General features: G+C 38.3%; 1 protein-coding gene across 1 annotated transcript in view; it reads right to left on the bottom strand.

The window, feature by feature from the left end:
• Positions 1–16,794, bottom strand: part of galnt9 (polypeptide N-acetylgalactosaminyltransferase 9) — a 134,808-nt gene that overhangs the window by 62,554 nt on the left and 55,460 nt on the right. The window contains exon 4 of the mRNA XM_075468387.1: positions 11,938–12,112. Coding sequence (XP_075324502.1) covers positions 11,938–12,112 — 175 coding nt within the window. The remainder of the gene's footprint in view (positions 1–11,937; positions 12,113–16,794) is intronic.

The following is a 16,794-nucleotide window of genomic DNA, read 5'->3' as shown; positions in this document are numbered from 1 at the left end:
TTTTCATTAAAAAGTTTCCCTCATGCTGCTTCAAATGATTGCTTATATTAGATGCCTGCATCTTGTGGAATGTTTTTTCACCAATGCCAGAGTGGCACAAAGGCTCCTGGCACCAACTACATTTGAAAAATCTTCAAGCATGCGGATCTTCGCATGATACATTTCTACGGCTATAAAAAAAAAATGAAATAGAAACAGGCTGCAATCATAGCATGATAAATGCGTCTCTCAAGAAAACTCCTACAGCCCAACTTTTTTTTTTTAATCTCCCCACCCACTGACTAATTTCTCTGTCTTTGCCCTGATTCTCGTCCTACTCCCACTGTCCCCCATCTACTTCTCTTCAAAAAGCGAAAACCATTTATCTCCCAAAAGCAAAATGACTTCTTATCATATGAAGGTAGAGGACAGAGACTACAAAGGAAATGGATCTAAATTTAACTGTATGGGGGGGACATCAGTTAAAAATGAGGTGGTACTCATTTAATGCCATGATTTAATAACTTGAGAGAGATTGGTAAAAGTAGTGCAGACACTATTCTGAGAGGCTGACCGATGGGACTCTCTATATTTACTCTAAAGTCATTAATTGCTATGGAGATGAGTTTTTTCTATAATTTGATCATAATAAGGCAAACAAACCATACAAACAAGTAGGTTTCCATGTGTCTTTTGTGCTTTCTTTAAAGCAGACATACTCAGGCTTTGGGATGTGCAGCTAAAAACAGGTAACCTTCATGACACTATGAACAGTTTTTAGCCTCATTTCTTTAGGTGTTGGGTCATTTGTGTTGGTGTTTAAATGTAGTTTGCTCTGTGCAAGGAAGTGTTTCACTTCCCCCTGGACGTTATTCAGTGCTTTTGATTTGTCACAATTCCAAAAACTGAGGCATTGCATGGACAGGGGTTCCATCTAAGATAATTTTTCATTTGTGAAAGAATCAAAGACTTGTTTTCCAGTAATTGAATAGTAACTCTCAAACTAAAAAGTTCTGACAGCTTTCTGGCTGTAAATAAAAACTAGTGCTTAGTGCCCATATAGAGAGAGAATGAGCCTGAGGGGAGAATTAGATACATTACATCCTGTCTGGGAAAGATAACCACAGCAGAAATGGATCTGAAGACCCAGCAGTAAAAATGTATCACATGGAGCACATATCAGTGAAGGTTTCAGCCAATCATGGCAGAGTTGTCTTGTCACCGAGCAGAATCCCGGCTGGTGCAGTCAGAGGAGAGCAGCTTCAGCGTGTTTTAATGTTGTGTAGCATGGCTATATTCTGCAGTGTGGGCACAAGTCAGATAAGATTTCTAACAAGCACAAGTTGCTTAAAGACCATCATGTATCAAGTTAAGTCAGTGTTGTACTTAAGCAACTGCAGTTACACATAAGTACTTTAAACCCTGTGGGTATTGTGGGATTGTAGATGGGGGACCAAACCAATGAGGGACGAGTCTTGAGTCTTGAGCCTTCAAAATTTGAAAAATGCTTTGTTTTGCATCTATTACGGGCCCATATTATGTTATTTAAGATTATGTGGTTGAGGAGATAATTAGATAGAGAGGAACAGCTTTGTTTTCCCTCTGGAAGGAATAATTGTACCTCCCTGAATATGTGCATCCAAATACATATGTTTACTCGTGTTTCCATTGCTTGAGCCATTCACATAGTCCCACTTAGCACTATATACACAAGAAATAGTAAAAATAAAGTATAAAAGTTATTCATATCAAATATTTATTGATATTAAATGCTGTTGGGAAGTTTTTAAATTCATAAAATCATTACAGAATATATGAATGACAATAAAAGTAAGTCCTTGCTGTCAGCAGTTTCATGGATGACCTCAGTTGATTAGGTTGGACAAAAATGCCATTAGGGATTTAGTGGAATCTGTATATATATTTTCCTCTTTTTTTATCCTTGTGACTTGAGTGGCCAATTTGACAAAGTGGCAGCAAGGCTAACAGGCATCGGACCCTTCAGTGTTCGACAGCATGCACTTTAACATTATTTTCCCCCAGAAAGCCTGTGTAATAACAAATTTTGGTGTTTGAGGTTGACCTGCTGTACGATGACCCCTATTTCATAGTAATGTTGGTGTTTTAGAAACTAAATCCAATTAAATTTAGTCTGTGAAAATAAAAGCTAAACGTTGTGGACAAAACAAACTAGATCTCTGCACACTTAGCTAAATATTGATGATGTAATAATATAAACTAGATATTCTAAACCAAAACAATGTTAAACACCTGACAGTTTGACTAACAACCATTTGTTAAATAGCCATTTAACTCAATTTGTTTTCTAACTGAAGACAGTATGAGAACATCTTGCTGACCAAAGGCCATCATGCAGTATGTAAAAAGTAACAAAGGGTTTCATTAAAAACTGAATAGCAAAGGGAGCAGTGTTCCTGACTGCTAAGTTGTTGCTGCTTCTTGAACTTCCCCTAAACTCCCTAATCTTGAGCAGATCACCCTGTCATCCCAGACTTTTCTATTCATCTCCCAGTGTCCAGGAACACTCATAAATCCTATCACAACCAGCAATGTGTCTGTGTCCTGTGTGATCCATCTTCCTGCATTTGCAATTTCATTTCCATAATAATGATAAGACCATTCATCCACATCAAGCCAATCACATTCAGGTGTATATGTATATTAATATATATATATATATATATAAAATATGATATCAAATAGAGAGGTTTGTTGCAATGACTGATAACTATCAAAATGTTTTTTACAATCTTCATTTGCAGCTACTTGATTTGACACAACCGGAAGATTCCTCAGCATTGGTTCTCCCTTTGTCCAGAGTTGACATAAAAACCCTGAAGCTCTCCCATTTCAGAATTACATTTTTAATTACATTTTTTCAGATGAATTAATAAGTTGGGAATCATTCTCTAATAGGGAATTATCTGATAATTTGATCTATCTGCGCTTAAAATGATGCCTCAAGAGCATAAGATCGTCTTTAGTTCTACCCTGGACTAAATGCTGCAAAACAAATGAACTACCGATACTGGAAGAATGAAGTTTTGGTGCATTGTGGCTTTCAAAATGGCCCAAAGAATTTCATGTGAGAGAAAGTACAAGAATAGCAAAGCAAACTGAGTTACACTGTATACTGTGGGGGAACTTTCAAAGAGCACTGTATGGATAGTTTGATGAGCTCTGCTTTGAATGAAAACTATTCATGTAAAGCATTAACAAATATCTGCTAATAAATATGTGGTGAGTTTATCTCAAAACATATTAAAAAAAAAGAGTTTGTTTTATCCAATACTATTGCGTTATTCATGGAGTCTCGAATGCACAGTGTAGATAAATATTTTGGTTACATTCCATCTTTGGACTAAGTTACGAGGAGTATTTCAAAAACACACCAGGCAATTTACACTCACTGGCAGGCATATACTGCAAAAATATATGCAGCATCAGGTGTTGGCAGGAGAGAAGGATGGAGGCTGTGGAGGGGGAATATTTTTTCAGCTCTATTTGCCAATTACAACAGTTTAATCCCTGCTGTCGCCAGTCAATGTTTTGCAAAACTACCAGTTATAAAATGTTCACTTCAAAGGCAGGTGCTAGTGATGGTAATCATCAGCTGTCAGTGTTGCTTTTCATAAAATCCATTAATTAAGCATAACTCAAGTATCTCAATTCTGTATGTGTGTAGTCTCACGAAGCATAACTCCAGCTCTCTGAGTGGGTGCTTTGTGTTAGCTACTCACATGCAAATGCTTCAACTAATTAGATCATTGAAGCAGAAGGCAGGAATCTTGGATGCATGGCCATCAAGTCATGATTTCTTACTTGCTTTAAAAATGGTGAAGACAAAAATTGTAAAAAAATTCCTGTAATTCTCAATCTTCTCAAATATTTTCAGCAAATTTAAGTGTTTTGAAAAAAGCTTTGAATTTATTTACACAAACTTTAACTCTATATCAATGTAATTTTTTTCTTACATGAGACTAGAAAGAGAAAAGTATTATTGTTTTAGTCCCACTAAAATCGGACTTTTAAGATGTGAAATGTGAAAATATAAGTTTGACCCAAACCATGTAAAATTATGAGACTAACACACTAAATCTGATTACTTTTGCACATATATGTTTAACTTGCCTGGAATGGGCCCAGGCACTTCTTTTAATATTTTTGTCTATTAGAACTATGTGTCAACTCAGTCTCAGTTTTAATCTCAGCGTCATCTGACAAACCTTTCAAGTAACTTAATGACAACGTCTGTGCAGAGAATTCAGCCATACTTCTGTGTATAGTGATCTCCCGCAGAGAAAGGAAGAAGCAGCAGAATATCTTTACAGTTCACAGCGTCAGACATGCGTCAGTCAATAACTGGATTCCTCTCCTGTATAAAACAACAAAGATGGTAGTCCAATCAAATGGCCAGGGCACATTCTAACCATAGCCTTACTCAATTGTACATGTAAACATGCTGAGTGACAAAACAAAAAAGGTTTTTCTCTAAAATGTGATAATAATCAGAAGTTAACGATTGACTGAAACGTTAATCTGACATTAGATAGTTGTATGTGTTGAAAAAGCACATTAACAAATCCTTTACTTATCAAACTCAGAGGAAAAACACATCTCATGACCTAAGTTTATCTCAAGCTGTTGAAGTGTTTTTACTTTACCCGCAACATGTTTCCCTAGCTGTTTCTTTTTAAAAACCCATTTTTTCCAGTCTTTTGTTGCCCAGTCCCAAATGTTTTGGCACATGTTGCTGCCATGACATTTAAGATAAACTATTATTTAACATCAAATGAAAAAATGTAATATTTTTTACATTTTGTATGTTTTCCACATTCTATTGTGTAAAAAAACATTGATTTATGGGATTGGAAAATCATTGTAGTCTGTTTATATTTATATTTTGCACAGCTTCCCAACTTTTTTGGAATTGGGGTTGTAGCTGTATTGCATTTTAATATGTATTATATGCATGATATTGTTTGAAATGTATGTAAAACAATTGATTCGTTAATACAGAGGCAACACCTTAGCTGACACTGACTCGTTTAGACAGTTTATGTTGAAATTAAGTCTTACCGTGATCATTTGCATTTGTTGGACACGCACGGTGAGGCATCTGGTACCATTTCTAAGTACATTAAATTATTAAAAGTATGCCCATCCACTGTCCTTTTGCCTGGCAGTTTCACAGAACAGCTCAGACATGCATATTTAGAGCACATATCAATGGTTGCCAGTCTTTTGTCTCCAATAAATGATTCCGAATTTTCAAGAAGGTAAAGGTAGCCATAGAGAATTTCCATTCATTAAGGCCTCTGGTCTTACTTGATATACATGGTACGCAGCAGAGGCATAAACTGGAAAGGTACCTAATGGCATAATGTGAGATTCCCCTCTACCTTTAAACTAATTTGCTCAGGATGTGGTTAATATAATACAAATGTAAAGGAGCATGAATCCATGTATTTTCTATGGCTTTGGAGGTCTGCCTGGCCGGTGCTCTGATGCTTTCAGTGTGACCACAGCCTTCCCAAAATTACAACTATTATGTCACTGCCGGATGCTGTGAGAGATGAAAAAACAACAACAACAAACAAATCTATGATAATACTACTGTGCCTTGTGATAATAAGGAGACAGAGTTAGAGATAGAGTTCTATGATATTAACAAAGATGCAATATATATCATTAATATGACAAATATTACGTATTCAGTTATCACAGGAGGACTGTTTAATCAGTTTCTCAGTTTTACCAGTGTGTTTTATTATCAGATATCCTCTGCAGGTCACATAGCAATAGAGCATTCAAAATTCATGAAAGAGCTGAAGCATGTCTTTCATTACAAACTCCCCGCAATCACAATCTTATCTTCATCATACACTCAGCATGGAGCAGCTGTTACTCTGATAATCATTAATCGCTAACAACCTACGACTGCGACCAAAAAATCATGTTAATCTCCCTGTACCTCCTCTCTGTAACTGTGTGTTTGGGTTTAGCATGCAGCAGGCCCAAATTACAACACACTCCTATTTCCTGCTATCAGTCCTGTTTATTTACAGCATGCAGAGATAAATGGAGCATCGCGTTAGTTCTGGCAGACCACGTAGTCAACGCGCCCTTTGCCTATTGGCTGATGCCGACCCAACCCCTATGGCTCCACAACCAGTTGCGCTCAATGGGTAATCAGCTCCTGCTCGCAATTGGATGCTGGCATTTGGGGCACTTCATTTAAACTTGGTTTGCTGCCACTGCTTTTTTTTGCTTTCTGCTTGCACCCACCACCTCCCCTGCTCCACCAATTTTTCATTGCCAAACAATGTCATACTGTTGTTCATTGTTGCTTGCTCTGTTCTAGGGGGTTTGTTGCCTTTACAGCAAATGGAAGGCACTCCACCTGAGGATGCTGCTGTTCCCTGTCTGGCTTCCATGGAGCTCATGGAAAAGTCGGGAACTTCCTCGAACAGAGCCATACCGCCAAACACAAATTGTATGCATTCAGAATAAGCTTCTGAAATTCATCTCTGTTTACGTCTCGTTTTGACGAGAGTGGTTCTGACAGAAATGGGTGTTATTGGGATCGCAATGGACAACCACTTCCCAATGCATTTGGGTGGTTAAAGTTTTAGTGGGGATGGACTGAACATATAGTTGACGAAATACAACATTACCGATGAGCAGCGATTTAATTTCCTCAAATTAAACTAAAGCAAAGGCATGGAAATCAGGCTCTATCACTCATCTTACCTCTTACATTCTCATAAACCAACGTGGTGTGAGGGAATGGAATACTGCTTTCAAGTTCAATGCAATTCATTTTTATTAATATAGCGCCAAATACAACAAATGTCATCTCAAGGCACTTAGATGGTAAGTCCAATTCAAGCCAATTGGAATTCAATTAATTAATAATAATCATAATTCATAAAATAATCCAATTCGTTCATATAGAGCCAATTCAAAAACAATTTCCTAGCTAAGAAAACCAACAGATTGCACTGAAAACTTTTTGTTTTTCGGTCCAATCTCCCGGCCTGAGCGTGCCTGAGGCGACTGTGGAGAGAAACAACTCCCTTTTAACAGGAAGAAACCTCTGGCAGAACCAGACTCAGGAAGGGTGGCCATCCGCCTCAACCAGCTGGGGTTTGAGAAGACAGAAAGGGGGGGAGGGCCGCAGCGGCGGCGGCACTGTAACACCATTCAAAGGATATCTGTTGGAACAGGGAAACACGAGTTAATGACCACAATAATATCACATATACATAAAGAGAGTAAAGTGAGGAAAGGTGTGACAGATGAGGCCCCCCAGCAGTCTAGGCCTATAGCAGCTTAACTATGGGATGTTTCCGGATTACCTGAGCCATCCCTATTCAAGGTAAACACAAGAAACTTGTGCTAACGAAAAAATAAATAATAAAATAAAGGACCAGACTCAGTGAGTAATTCCCTATACTCCCTATATAGATCTGCTCCTCACACCACAACAACCATCTTTTTACAGCCACAAGCTACCTCAGCCTCTCACCAACTGCACACCAGTCACAGCGGGGTGGGGATGCAAACCCTGGTTCGGGTAGGGGGAGAAATAAAAGAGGTAAGATAAGCGGGAATGGGATTCAAACCCTGGTTCGGGTAGGGGGTAATGAAAGTATAGAGGGTGCCAGAGGTGGAGGCAGAACAAGACACACTAGCAGATACACTATCAGATTCAACAGACCTAACTATAAGCTTTATAAAAAAGGAAAGTTTTAAGCCTGGTCTTAAAAGTGGAAAGGGTGTCTGCTTCCCGGACATTTACTGGCAGCTTATTCCACAAGAGAGGGGCCTGATAACTGAAGGCTCTGCCTCCCATTCTACTTTTAGAAACTCTGGGAACCTCAAGTAAACCTGCAGTTTGGGAACGAAGTGCTCTGTTAGGAAAGTATCTTACAATGAGATCTTTAAGATATGATGGAGCTCGGTCATTAAGAGCTTTATATGTAAGGAGAAGAATCTTAAATTATATTCTGAATTTAACAGGGAGCCAATGAAGAGAAGCTAAAACTGGAGAAATATGATCTCTCCTGTTAGTTCTCATCAAAACTCTGGCTGCAGCATTTTGGATCAACTGAAGGCTTTTCAGAGAATATGTGGGACAGCCCAATAATAAAGAATTACAGTAGTCCAATCTTGAAGTAACAAATGCATGAATTAGTTTTTCTGCATCACTCTGAGACAAGATGTTCCTGATTTTAACAATATTACGAAGGTGAAAGAAGGCAGTCCTAGAAACCTGTTTTATATGCGAGTCAAATGATAAGTTCTGGTCAAAAATAACTCCAAGGTTCCTCATTGTAGAACTAGAAGCCAAGGAAATACCATCTAGAGTAACTATATAGCTAGACAATTTCTCCCTGAAACGCTCAGGTCCAAAGATAAGTGCACTGTACAGCATGATACAATTATGTTTGCTTTAACAATAATGTGAACTAGCAAAGCATTTCAGTTGCAAATGTATAGCCCCTCTGGGGGAAGACCATGCCAATGAATCACAGTGCTGCAGCAGAGAGCTGGCAGTGCTGGCTCCAGCTCAGTATGCACAGGCTGTGTGTGCAAGGTCATTGAGGGAGATTCACCACAGCATCTACAGCAACCATCCATCTCACTTATCACTGTATACGCCATGGTGAGTAATCATATCATGATGAATAGGTATTCTTTGCATTCTGACAAATAGAAAGTGTAGATAACACAAGTAAATTTATCGGAATACTGGGGAGCAGAATGTTTGAAGGCATAAATTAGATAACAAATATGCACGCACGCACACACAAACACAGACATAGGTATCACTATACACCTCTACTCAGCCACCACTTCAAGAAAAATCACAGCAGTAGTGCTCTACTTTTTATTGACTGCTGTAAATCCCACCTCAAACCAAAGAGGATCTGAAGGGGGAAAAAAAAACTTTGGATAAACGCTGTCATAAGAAGATGAGAACGATATGTGAGCGTGTGAGGCAGAGAGAGTGTGTGTGTCGGACAGAAGGTGAGCTAAAGCCTCAGCCTGTATAGTAAGGGAAGGTGGGGAGGGGCTGGCACCGTTACTGAGAAGGCAGGAACGTGTGAGAACGAGGTGAGAGGAGTTATATGGGGACAGGAAAGGCGCTTCTATTTTTAGACAAGAACAGATGTGGAAACAGATGAGGGAACCACAAGGGTATCAATTATCATCTGTAATGCACCTAGAGGCAATAATACAGCTTTTTGCCTGAGTGCTGCTTGTTGGCTGGGTGACCTGCCTTTAGCTGCCTCTGGGCCGGTAGTTCAAATTCAAGCCATGCGCAGCCAGCTGACAGACCGTACTGAAAGTTCATCAAAACATCTCTCTGCAAAGGTCATGAGATCACTGTCTGGTTGCTGACTAATCTCTAGTTGTATATTTATGTTTGTTCTTTTTCTTTCAAGGTCAAGCTCACTCTGTCCTTTAGTGCTCTCATTTTGGCTGTGCATCTTATAAACTATCAGCTTGCCTCATCTGTTAGCATGGCAGAACTGTTTTTTATCTAGTTTGTATTAACATAGTATTTGTATTGAAGCTTGCATAAAAATAAACCTATGAATAATCCATTCTGCATAATTTTGTTAAAAGAGCATGGGTTTTTAATGCATTTTTGTCTTTTTCTCTTTTTTTATGTGCAAGCAGAAGCAGAGAAATAAAAGGTTTCATTGCACAGTTTTAAATTTTCATAAAAAGAAAAAAATCCTGAGTTGTTTTTTTTAACTAAGCCTGAGGTTGTTCTTGGCTCAGAAACTGAAGCAAAATATGGAGCTTTTTGGAGTGAATGTGAAAGAGGTCAGAGCCTAGAGCAAATTTTGCAAGATGTGATAGCACTATCAAAAGTTTCACATAAGCCATAACATAAGCCATAAGATAGAGCTTGTAGCTTAGGAGGAAGAGCAGTCATCTGCCAAATGGAATGTGAGTCATTCTATCAAAACTTTCCTGGACCACATGTCGAAGTTTACTGTGGCACTGAACCCCACATTGCCTACAGATGTGTGTGATAGAGAAAAACGCACTATGTAGCCTGTAACACTGTATAGACTAAGACACACTGTATGAGTGTGTGTGTGTGTGTGTGTGTGAGAATGGTAAAGGTGGCTTTTAGTGTAAAAGCACTTTGGGTGGTCAGCTTGACTGGAAAAGCGCTATTCAAGTACTGTTTTACTAAAAGTTGTTCATTTTCACTTGTATACAGTCTTCTAAATTTTTTCAGAAAATGCAAAGAGTTGGACAAGGCAGGGAGGCAAATGTCATCTGCTAACAGGTGGACATAACCAAAATGCTTTCTAAATTTTTTTGGTGGCAAAGAAGCTCAAATTGTACAATTCTGTACAATTTTCTACAAACACAGAGGAGTTTTTAGGGGGTTGATAACTGCTGGGGTGAGACTTTAGGAACTGATGGATATATCAGTTGCCATGATAAGAGGGTGCCCCAGGGCTTGATAACACATTTCAGACATGTATCTGACACAATCAAATCATTCATAAATAACGATTGGTATATGAAAAAAAGGAAAAAAAGAAAAAAAAGAAAAAGAGGAGTTTAAATAGAATAAAATCGTCTCAGTGTGTTACTGGTTATGAAGGTTAAGTATGTGTCAGAACTACATTACAGTATAACCCACTGGAGGTTATATCAAATCTGAAGGCTCCCACATGATTGTGAACAATGAAAATCGCACAGAAAAGGGCCTTAATAATTCATTCGGCCCATTGCAATCTAAATAGGAGGAGAGAAAGAAAAATGGGAATAACTCTCTTAGCCATTTCATAAGCCCACTTGAAACTGTCAGCTCATCACATTCAGACTCCGGTCATAACAAAACCTTTATAGTATCAGACTAAGAGGTACCGTAAAATAGTAACACGAGTTAGGAGTTATTATAAACTCCAAGAAAAGCTGGTGAAAATCCTTACGAACATAGAAGAGTTTAAAAAAAACCTACATACGTGTCCTGTTTTCAGTCTGATTTATTTGGTTAAATGTTTGACTACTGGCAGTTTCTTTTCATGGATGCTTCATTTGGAAGCATCCAAATGAAGAGAATGTTGAAATCTGATGATTAGTAAGCCAAGGTCTTACTGTTGGATTTTTTGGTCAATTTCCTATCACACTAAAGAAGAGGTTCTGTTGATTGTAGAGATCTTTTTATGATATCTGTACCTCTCCATTTGAGTTATGACCACAAGTAGGAGTGGCAAATTGTTTGCATTTCTCACATTTATCTAGCCAGAAAGGCTTTATTGCATCCAGAAGCAATGTTGCCAATTTACAACCCAACCGTCTCTCCTTGCTGTCCTCCTCCATCCCAACCCATCACTTCTAACTTCATCCCTCTGTGTTCAACTCTTGCCTCCCAGGCATCTTCCTGGGGAACAAAGGCTACACTTCTTCTTCAAACACTGACAGCATGACAGGTTCAAATTAGGTGCCAATTACATCTATTTGAGTGACTTGTTTGCAGTTAAGCTTTAAGCAGGACTGAGACCCCCAGAAGCAATTACAAATCGAAAAAATGAGCCCAAAGCTCACAGATGAAATAAAATTGTGTTATTTCAATTGAGATGCATTTTTATGTTAATCAAAGTCAGTTATTTATAATCTAAAACAGACATGCAAGAGAAAAATGCTTACTATCAATAACTCCTTCCCAATAATATGGGTCATTCTGCTGAAAAGTGCTGTCTCTGTGAAAACTTGGCATACCTGCACTGTAGGTGAAAATGCTTAGATCAGACCGAACTTCATACCTAAAGACTAACGGTATAACATGACCTCTCTCTGTAGTAAAAACATAAAGAAGCAGAGCTCAAAAGCAAAGGTGAGAAAGGACTGAGAAAGAGCTCACAGTTTCTCCTGTTAAACATGACCTTTTCTTACCAGCCCGTGTTGAACTCGACGTGAGCATCAAAGAATCCGACAACAGGAGCCGTGGCTGCGTTCCAGCCGTGTATTCTGGCTCGGATCAAGCCTTCCCGCCTGCTGTTCCTCACAATCTTTACCAGGCCCGGGTAGCGTTTGTTCACATACTGGTCCAAGTTGAATTTCAGCTCCACTAGGAAAAAGCATATAAGAAAATTCTTTCTTTTAATGACTGTAAGAAAATTAACCAGATAGCAGTAGGAAATGTCGTGGTTTCGACATAACTAATAACTTTTCTTTAAATTATAAGACTATAGCAAAAAACAGTCATTATTTTGACAAATAAGTTATTCATTTATAGCTTAAAAATGTCTACACAGCCAGTGAATGACATGTTATCCGAATTATATTATATTATCAGTTATCAGTCATTTGTTACATTAATTTGGGTTACTCAGCCCAGCTTTGTCAAAAACCCATTTAAAGAAGCCCATAATCTCAACAAACACACACATACACACCTTATTTATTGGAAACTTTACACTTTCAGAAATGGACACACCCTGCATCCCTGTAAGAGTATGAAGTGTGAACCCTGCTAAGTCAACATCAGAGACGTCAAGAATTCCATTTAGCTCCTGTATGCCTCACCACAAATCTGTTCAATAAACTAACATAGTTCTGTCAGAACCACTCTAGTCAAAATGAGACGAGAAACAGAGATGAATTTCAGAAGCTTATTCTGAATGCATACAATTTATGTTTGGCGGTATGGCTCTGTTCGGAGGAAGTTCCCGACTTTTCCATGAGCTCCATGGAAGCCAGACAGGGAACAGCAGCATCCTCAGGTGGAGTGCCTTCCATTTGCTGTAAAGGCAACAAACCCCCTAGAACAGAGCAAGCAACAGTGACAACAGTATGACATTGTTGGCAATGAGAAGTCGGTGGAGCAGGGGAGGTGGTGGGTGCAAGCAGAAAGCAAAAAGAGCAGTGACAGCAAACCAAGTTTAAATGAAGTGCCCCAAATGCCAGCATCCAATTGCGAGCAGCAGCTGATTACCCATTAAGCGCAGTTGGTTTGTGGACAGCCATAGGGGTTGGGTCGGCGTCAGCCAATAGGCAAAGGGCGCGTTGACTACGTGGTCTGCCAGAACTATCGCGTTGCTTCATTTCCAATCCAAGCTAACTGCAGCAAACTGCCAATTCTGTCATAAAAAGGTCAGATTCCCTTGGTTGGAATCCTTCCATTGAACAGTTCTCAAAACACAAGCAAGTGGATTTGCTCTACTCAGCAGAGACTTGTCGAGCAAAACAACCTGGAGCGACTGTTTAGTTGCAACGAAGTCCGTGCCTCAAATTTCCATCAGAACAGTGCTTATTGAGTAACTTTTTGATGGGGAAACATTGTATCAAATTAAATGAAACCGTCAGTTTAGTAAAACTGTTGTTGACTAAGGATGGGCTTTCTGAGCATTCTTATGTGACCAATCACTCAGAACACATGTGACTGCTCTATACTGATGTTAACTTTATGTAAAAAAAACAGTCAGTTCCAATCAGCGAAAGGAAAAATCAAGAGTGAGCTTTGCTGTTTAAGGATCTTTAATAGAATATTAGTGATTCAAGACGGTGATTCAATTTAAGGTGTTTATTTTTGGTTGTTTGGATGTGAAGTTAACACATAAAAAGCTTTAAGTCCATTACAGACAAGAAAAACTAGATCTATCGTATCAGTCTAAATGAGACTATGCTAAAGGTTATCATATGGATATTGATGTCGCTCTCAGAAGGCCTCATGGGGTGAATGATACAGCAGAAGCAAGCTCACTGTACCGAATATGCTCTGAAAAGCTTCAATTAAATCTCCAACCAAAACCAGTGGTTAGCGAGTGTCTCTGCAGGCTGTATCTGTGGATGGATGTTTATTATGCCACTTGCATCTGATGAGGAATATTGCCAGCAGCAAACAGAAAGAGGAGATGAATATCATTAAATATGATTTAAATGAAGCTCTAAGTCAGTATATACATAGGTGATGGTTGATTTGATATTAAGAGTACTCTTCTTTACAATAGAATCACCAAATTAAAGATGTATTCAATCATCAAAAGAACATATAATGATGGTTTTGTTGACCAATGTGGAGATATAAAACAAGTCAAAAAGTAGATCATATGTATATATATATTTTTTTTTTCCCGTGCCATCTAGCATGACTCTCAAAGTAATTCAAAAAGACTCCTTGTTTGTGTTTGTGTTATTTTTGGGGGGGGGGGGGGGCTTGGTCACCAGCAATCCAGGAAAAGGATATCTGATGCAGGGTCATTTTAATGCAAGTCACGATTTTTCCTAATATTGATCTTGTCTTGTTTTTTGATATCTGACTTAAGTAAGTAGGACAGTTAGTCATGTGTAAGGTTGAAACAGCAAGTGAATGCACAGTAAAACCCCATCTGACTGAAAAAACAACATCTTAAAGTAAAGTTATGTGAAGGTGCTGGTGGTCAAGACAGAACTCAAACTTGTCAATGCTACTTGCCACGAGGCTGGATCAATTTTTCTGAATCAAGTTTGGAGCTGGAGACGATTAAATAAATCTAATGTTTGTGAATTCCTCTGTTGAAATGACATATTCAGCATGTAGCTGTTATGCTGCAAACAAGTGGAACAAACCTCCAGTGGAGATCAAACTTTCACCAAATGTAGACATTTTTAAATCCAGGTTAAAAACATTTCTTTTCTCATGCGTCTATGCATGAAATCTGCACGCTATCTTTTAATTTATTTTGACTGTTGCTTGTTTTTAAATTCATTTAAATGATTTTATTTGTTTCTCTTTATATTCTTTTATGTATTTTTGATGCTTCCCTGCTGCAATGCTTTTATTTTATGTAAAGCACTTTGAATTGTTTGTACATGAAATGTGCTATACAAATAAATTTGATTTGATTTTGATTTGATATTTGTTATTATTTACAATTTGAGCGAGTGTTTATTTTAACAAGACAGCGAGGTAATGAATAACTTTACTTACACAAACTCTGAATCTGTTTGAACTGTAAAATGAGTGACCTTTCAGTCTTGGTCACATCGTCTCAACCTTCGTGTGGAGCAAATGATGTCAGAAATGTTGCATTTCAGGAGAAAAGCATGGTACAAAAACTGTAGGTGAGCACCAGTGGGAAACCGCTCATTAACTCATCAGCAATAATTGACTATGATGCTTACCACACATTTTCATAACATCAAATCAACAAAAGCTGTGAGCAGAAATTGAGAATAGATTCACAAATTATTACAGTGTTAAATCAAGTTAAAAGTCCAACTACAAGTCCATTTGAAAAAAAAGGGTAAACAGCCTTTTCTCAAGGATTTAAATTTACAGACTTGTGTCTAAGTCCATTGCATACAGTAGAGAGCCTTTTCAGTTGATCTAGATGCTGAAATTTACACTCCTTTAGCAATAATTTAAAAAAGTATACTAATATCTGAAAATGATATTCATCACCCACAGCTGTCAAGAAGTGAGGTGTTTACAGCCAAAGTGATGTCAGGACTGGCTCGTATGAATGATGTTTTTGGAAACACAACAGTCATTTGCTGGTTGAATCCCCATCCCTTTATTTTATTTATGATTAAAATCTTGCACTGCAAATGAATCCAGAACCTTTCATATGGGGACTGAAGAGAGCCTGTGCTGGAGTTCCTAAAGAACAAACACTGTACGGTCTCTGTCTCATGCATTTCTCTGCTAACATATTTATTTCAGATGAATTATAACATCCCTGTTCCTCCGCTCTCACAGATGAAGCTGGCAGTCTTCACTGGAAACTCAAGTTTGTCGGGTATATAGCAAGATGTGCAAATTGCAGTCTGTGTTTCATTGGAGGATTGATGGTTGTTTGAGCTTCTTCTCTGGGTTACTGCTGAGCGTTCCACTTTCTGAAGGAGAGATTAATAAGGACGCTTGTGGGACACTGGCTCTGAACAGCATCCACACCTAGCTGCTGACTTTGGCTCACAACATAAATCAGCCAGTGAAGGTATATAAAAAAAATAAAAATGGCAGTCTAATCCCCCGTCTGTGTGATTGAGGAGACGTAGTGAGTGGAAGCATTGTCAGGAGTCTTTTTCTATCTGAAGGTCTTAATATATCATGGTGCCGGTTGCAGGGAGAGAGGGTGAATTTAGCAGCATTGACCCCTGAAGCAAACAAGTGTCTGCATTTAACTCCAAATTAAAGTCACAGGAACTTTTTTCTGTCTTTTTCTATCTGAGGATTTTTTCTCTTTAGGTGGCACTCTCATGTTTAACCTGAACAACTGGGCAGCAGGATGACTACGTGCTCAGTACAAAGTACGTGGTATCACACTTACCTGTATTAGTGTGTATGAACTAGGGCACATTCATGCCTCAGTATGAAATAGCTAAAGATAATTGCTATATCTGTCATATTTAACATTTCTCTTGCAAAAAAAATCCTTTAAAAAAAACAAACATATTAACATTGTGATTACAGTGTTCCGGCACTTTTAAATGAAAGCTTTAGCTTGTTCCACATCTGTCTAATGTTACAGCAGTCCATTCTTACAGTTTATTTTAAATTCAAATCTTTTCCACACACAGGAGGGTACAAACTGAAAGAAAGGCAAAAAAAAATAAAAAATGAACAAGCCTTTTCTTTTTTCCATCTCCTTTTTGTACTTGAAGAATCAGTCAATTTGTGTTATAAATGAGCACGTTGTAGACATTTAATGAGGAACGTCACACACAACGATGGATTATTAGTTCATCCTTTTCCCATGTGGATCATGCCACTGTTAGAAGCTGCATTATGCCACCCTAAAAATAGCAAGCGCCTCTATATGTAGCTCT

This window comes from Odontesthes bonariensis, chromosome 6 (genome assembly GCF_027942865.1).
Source record: "Odontesthes bonariensis isolate fOdoBon6 chromosome 6, fOdoBon6.hap1, whole genome shotgun sequence".
NCBI lineage: Eukaryota > Metazoa > Chordata > Actinopteri > Atheriniformes > Atherinopsidae > Odontesthes > Odontesthes bonariensis.
The sequence above is the reverse complement of the archived record's forward strand: the minus strand, read 5'-3'. Positions and strand labels throughout refer to the sequence as shown.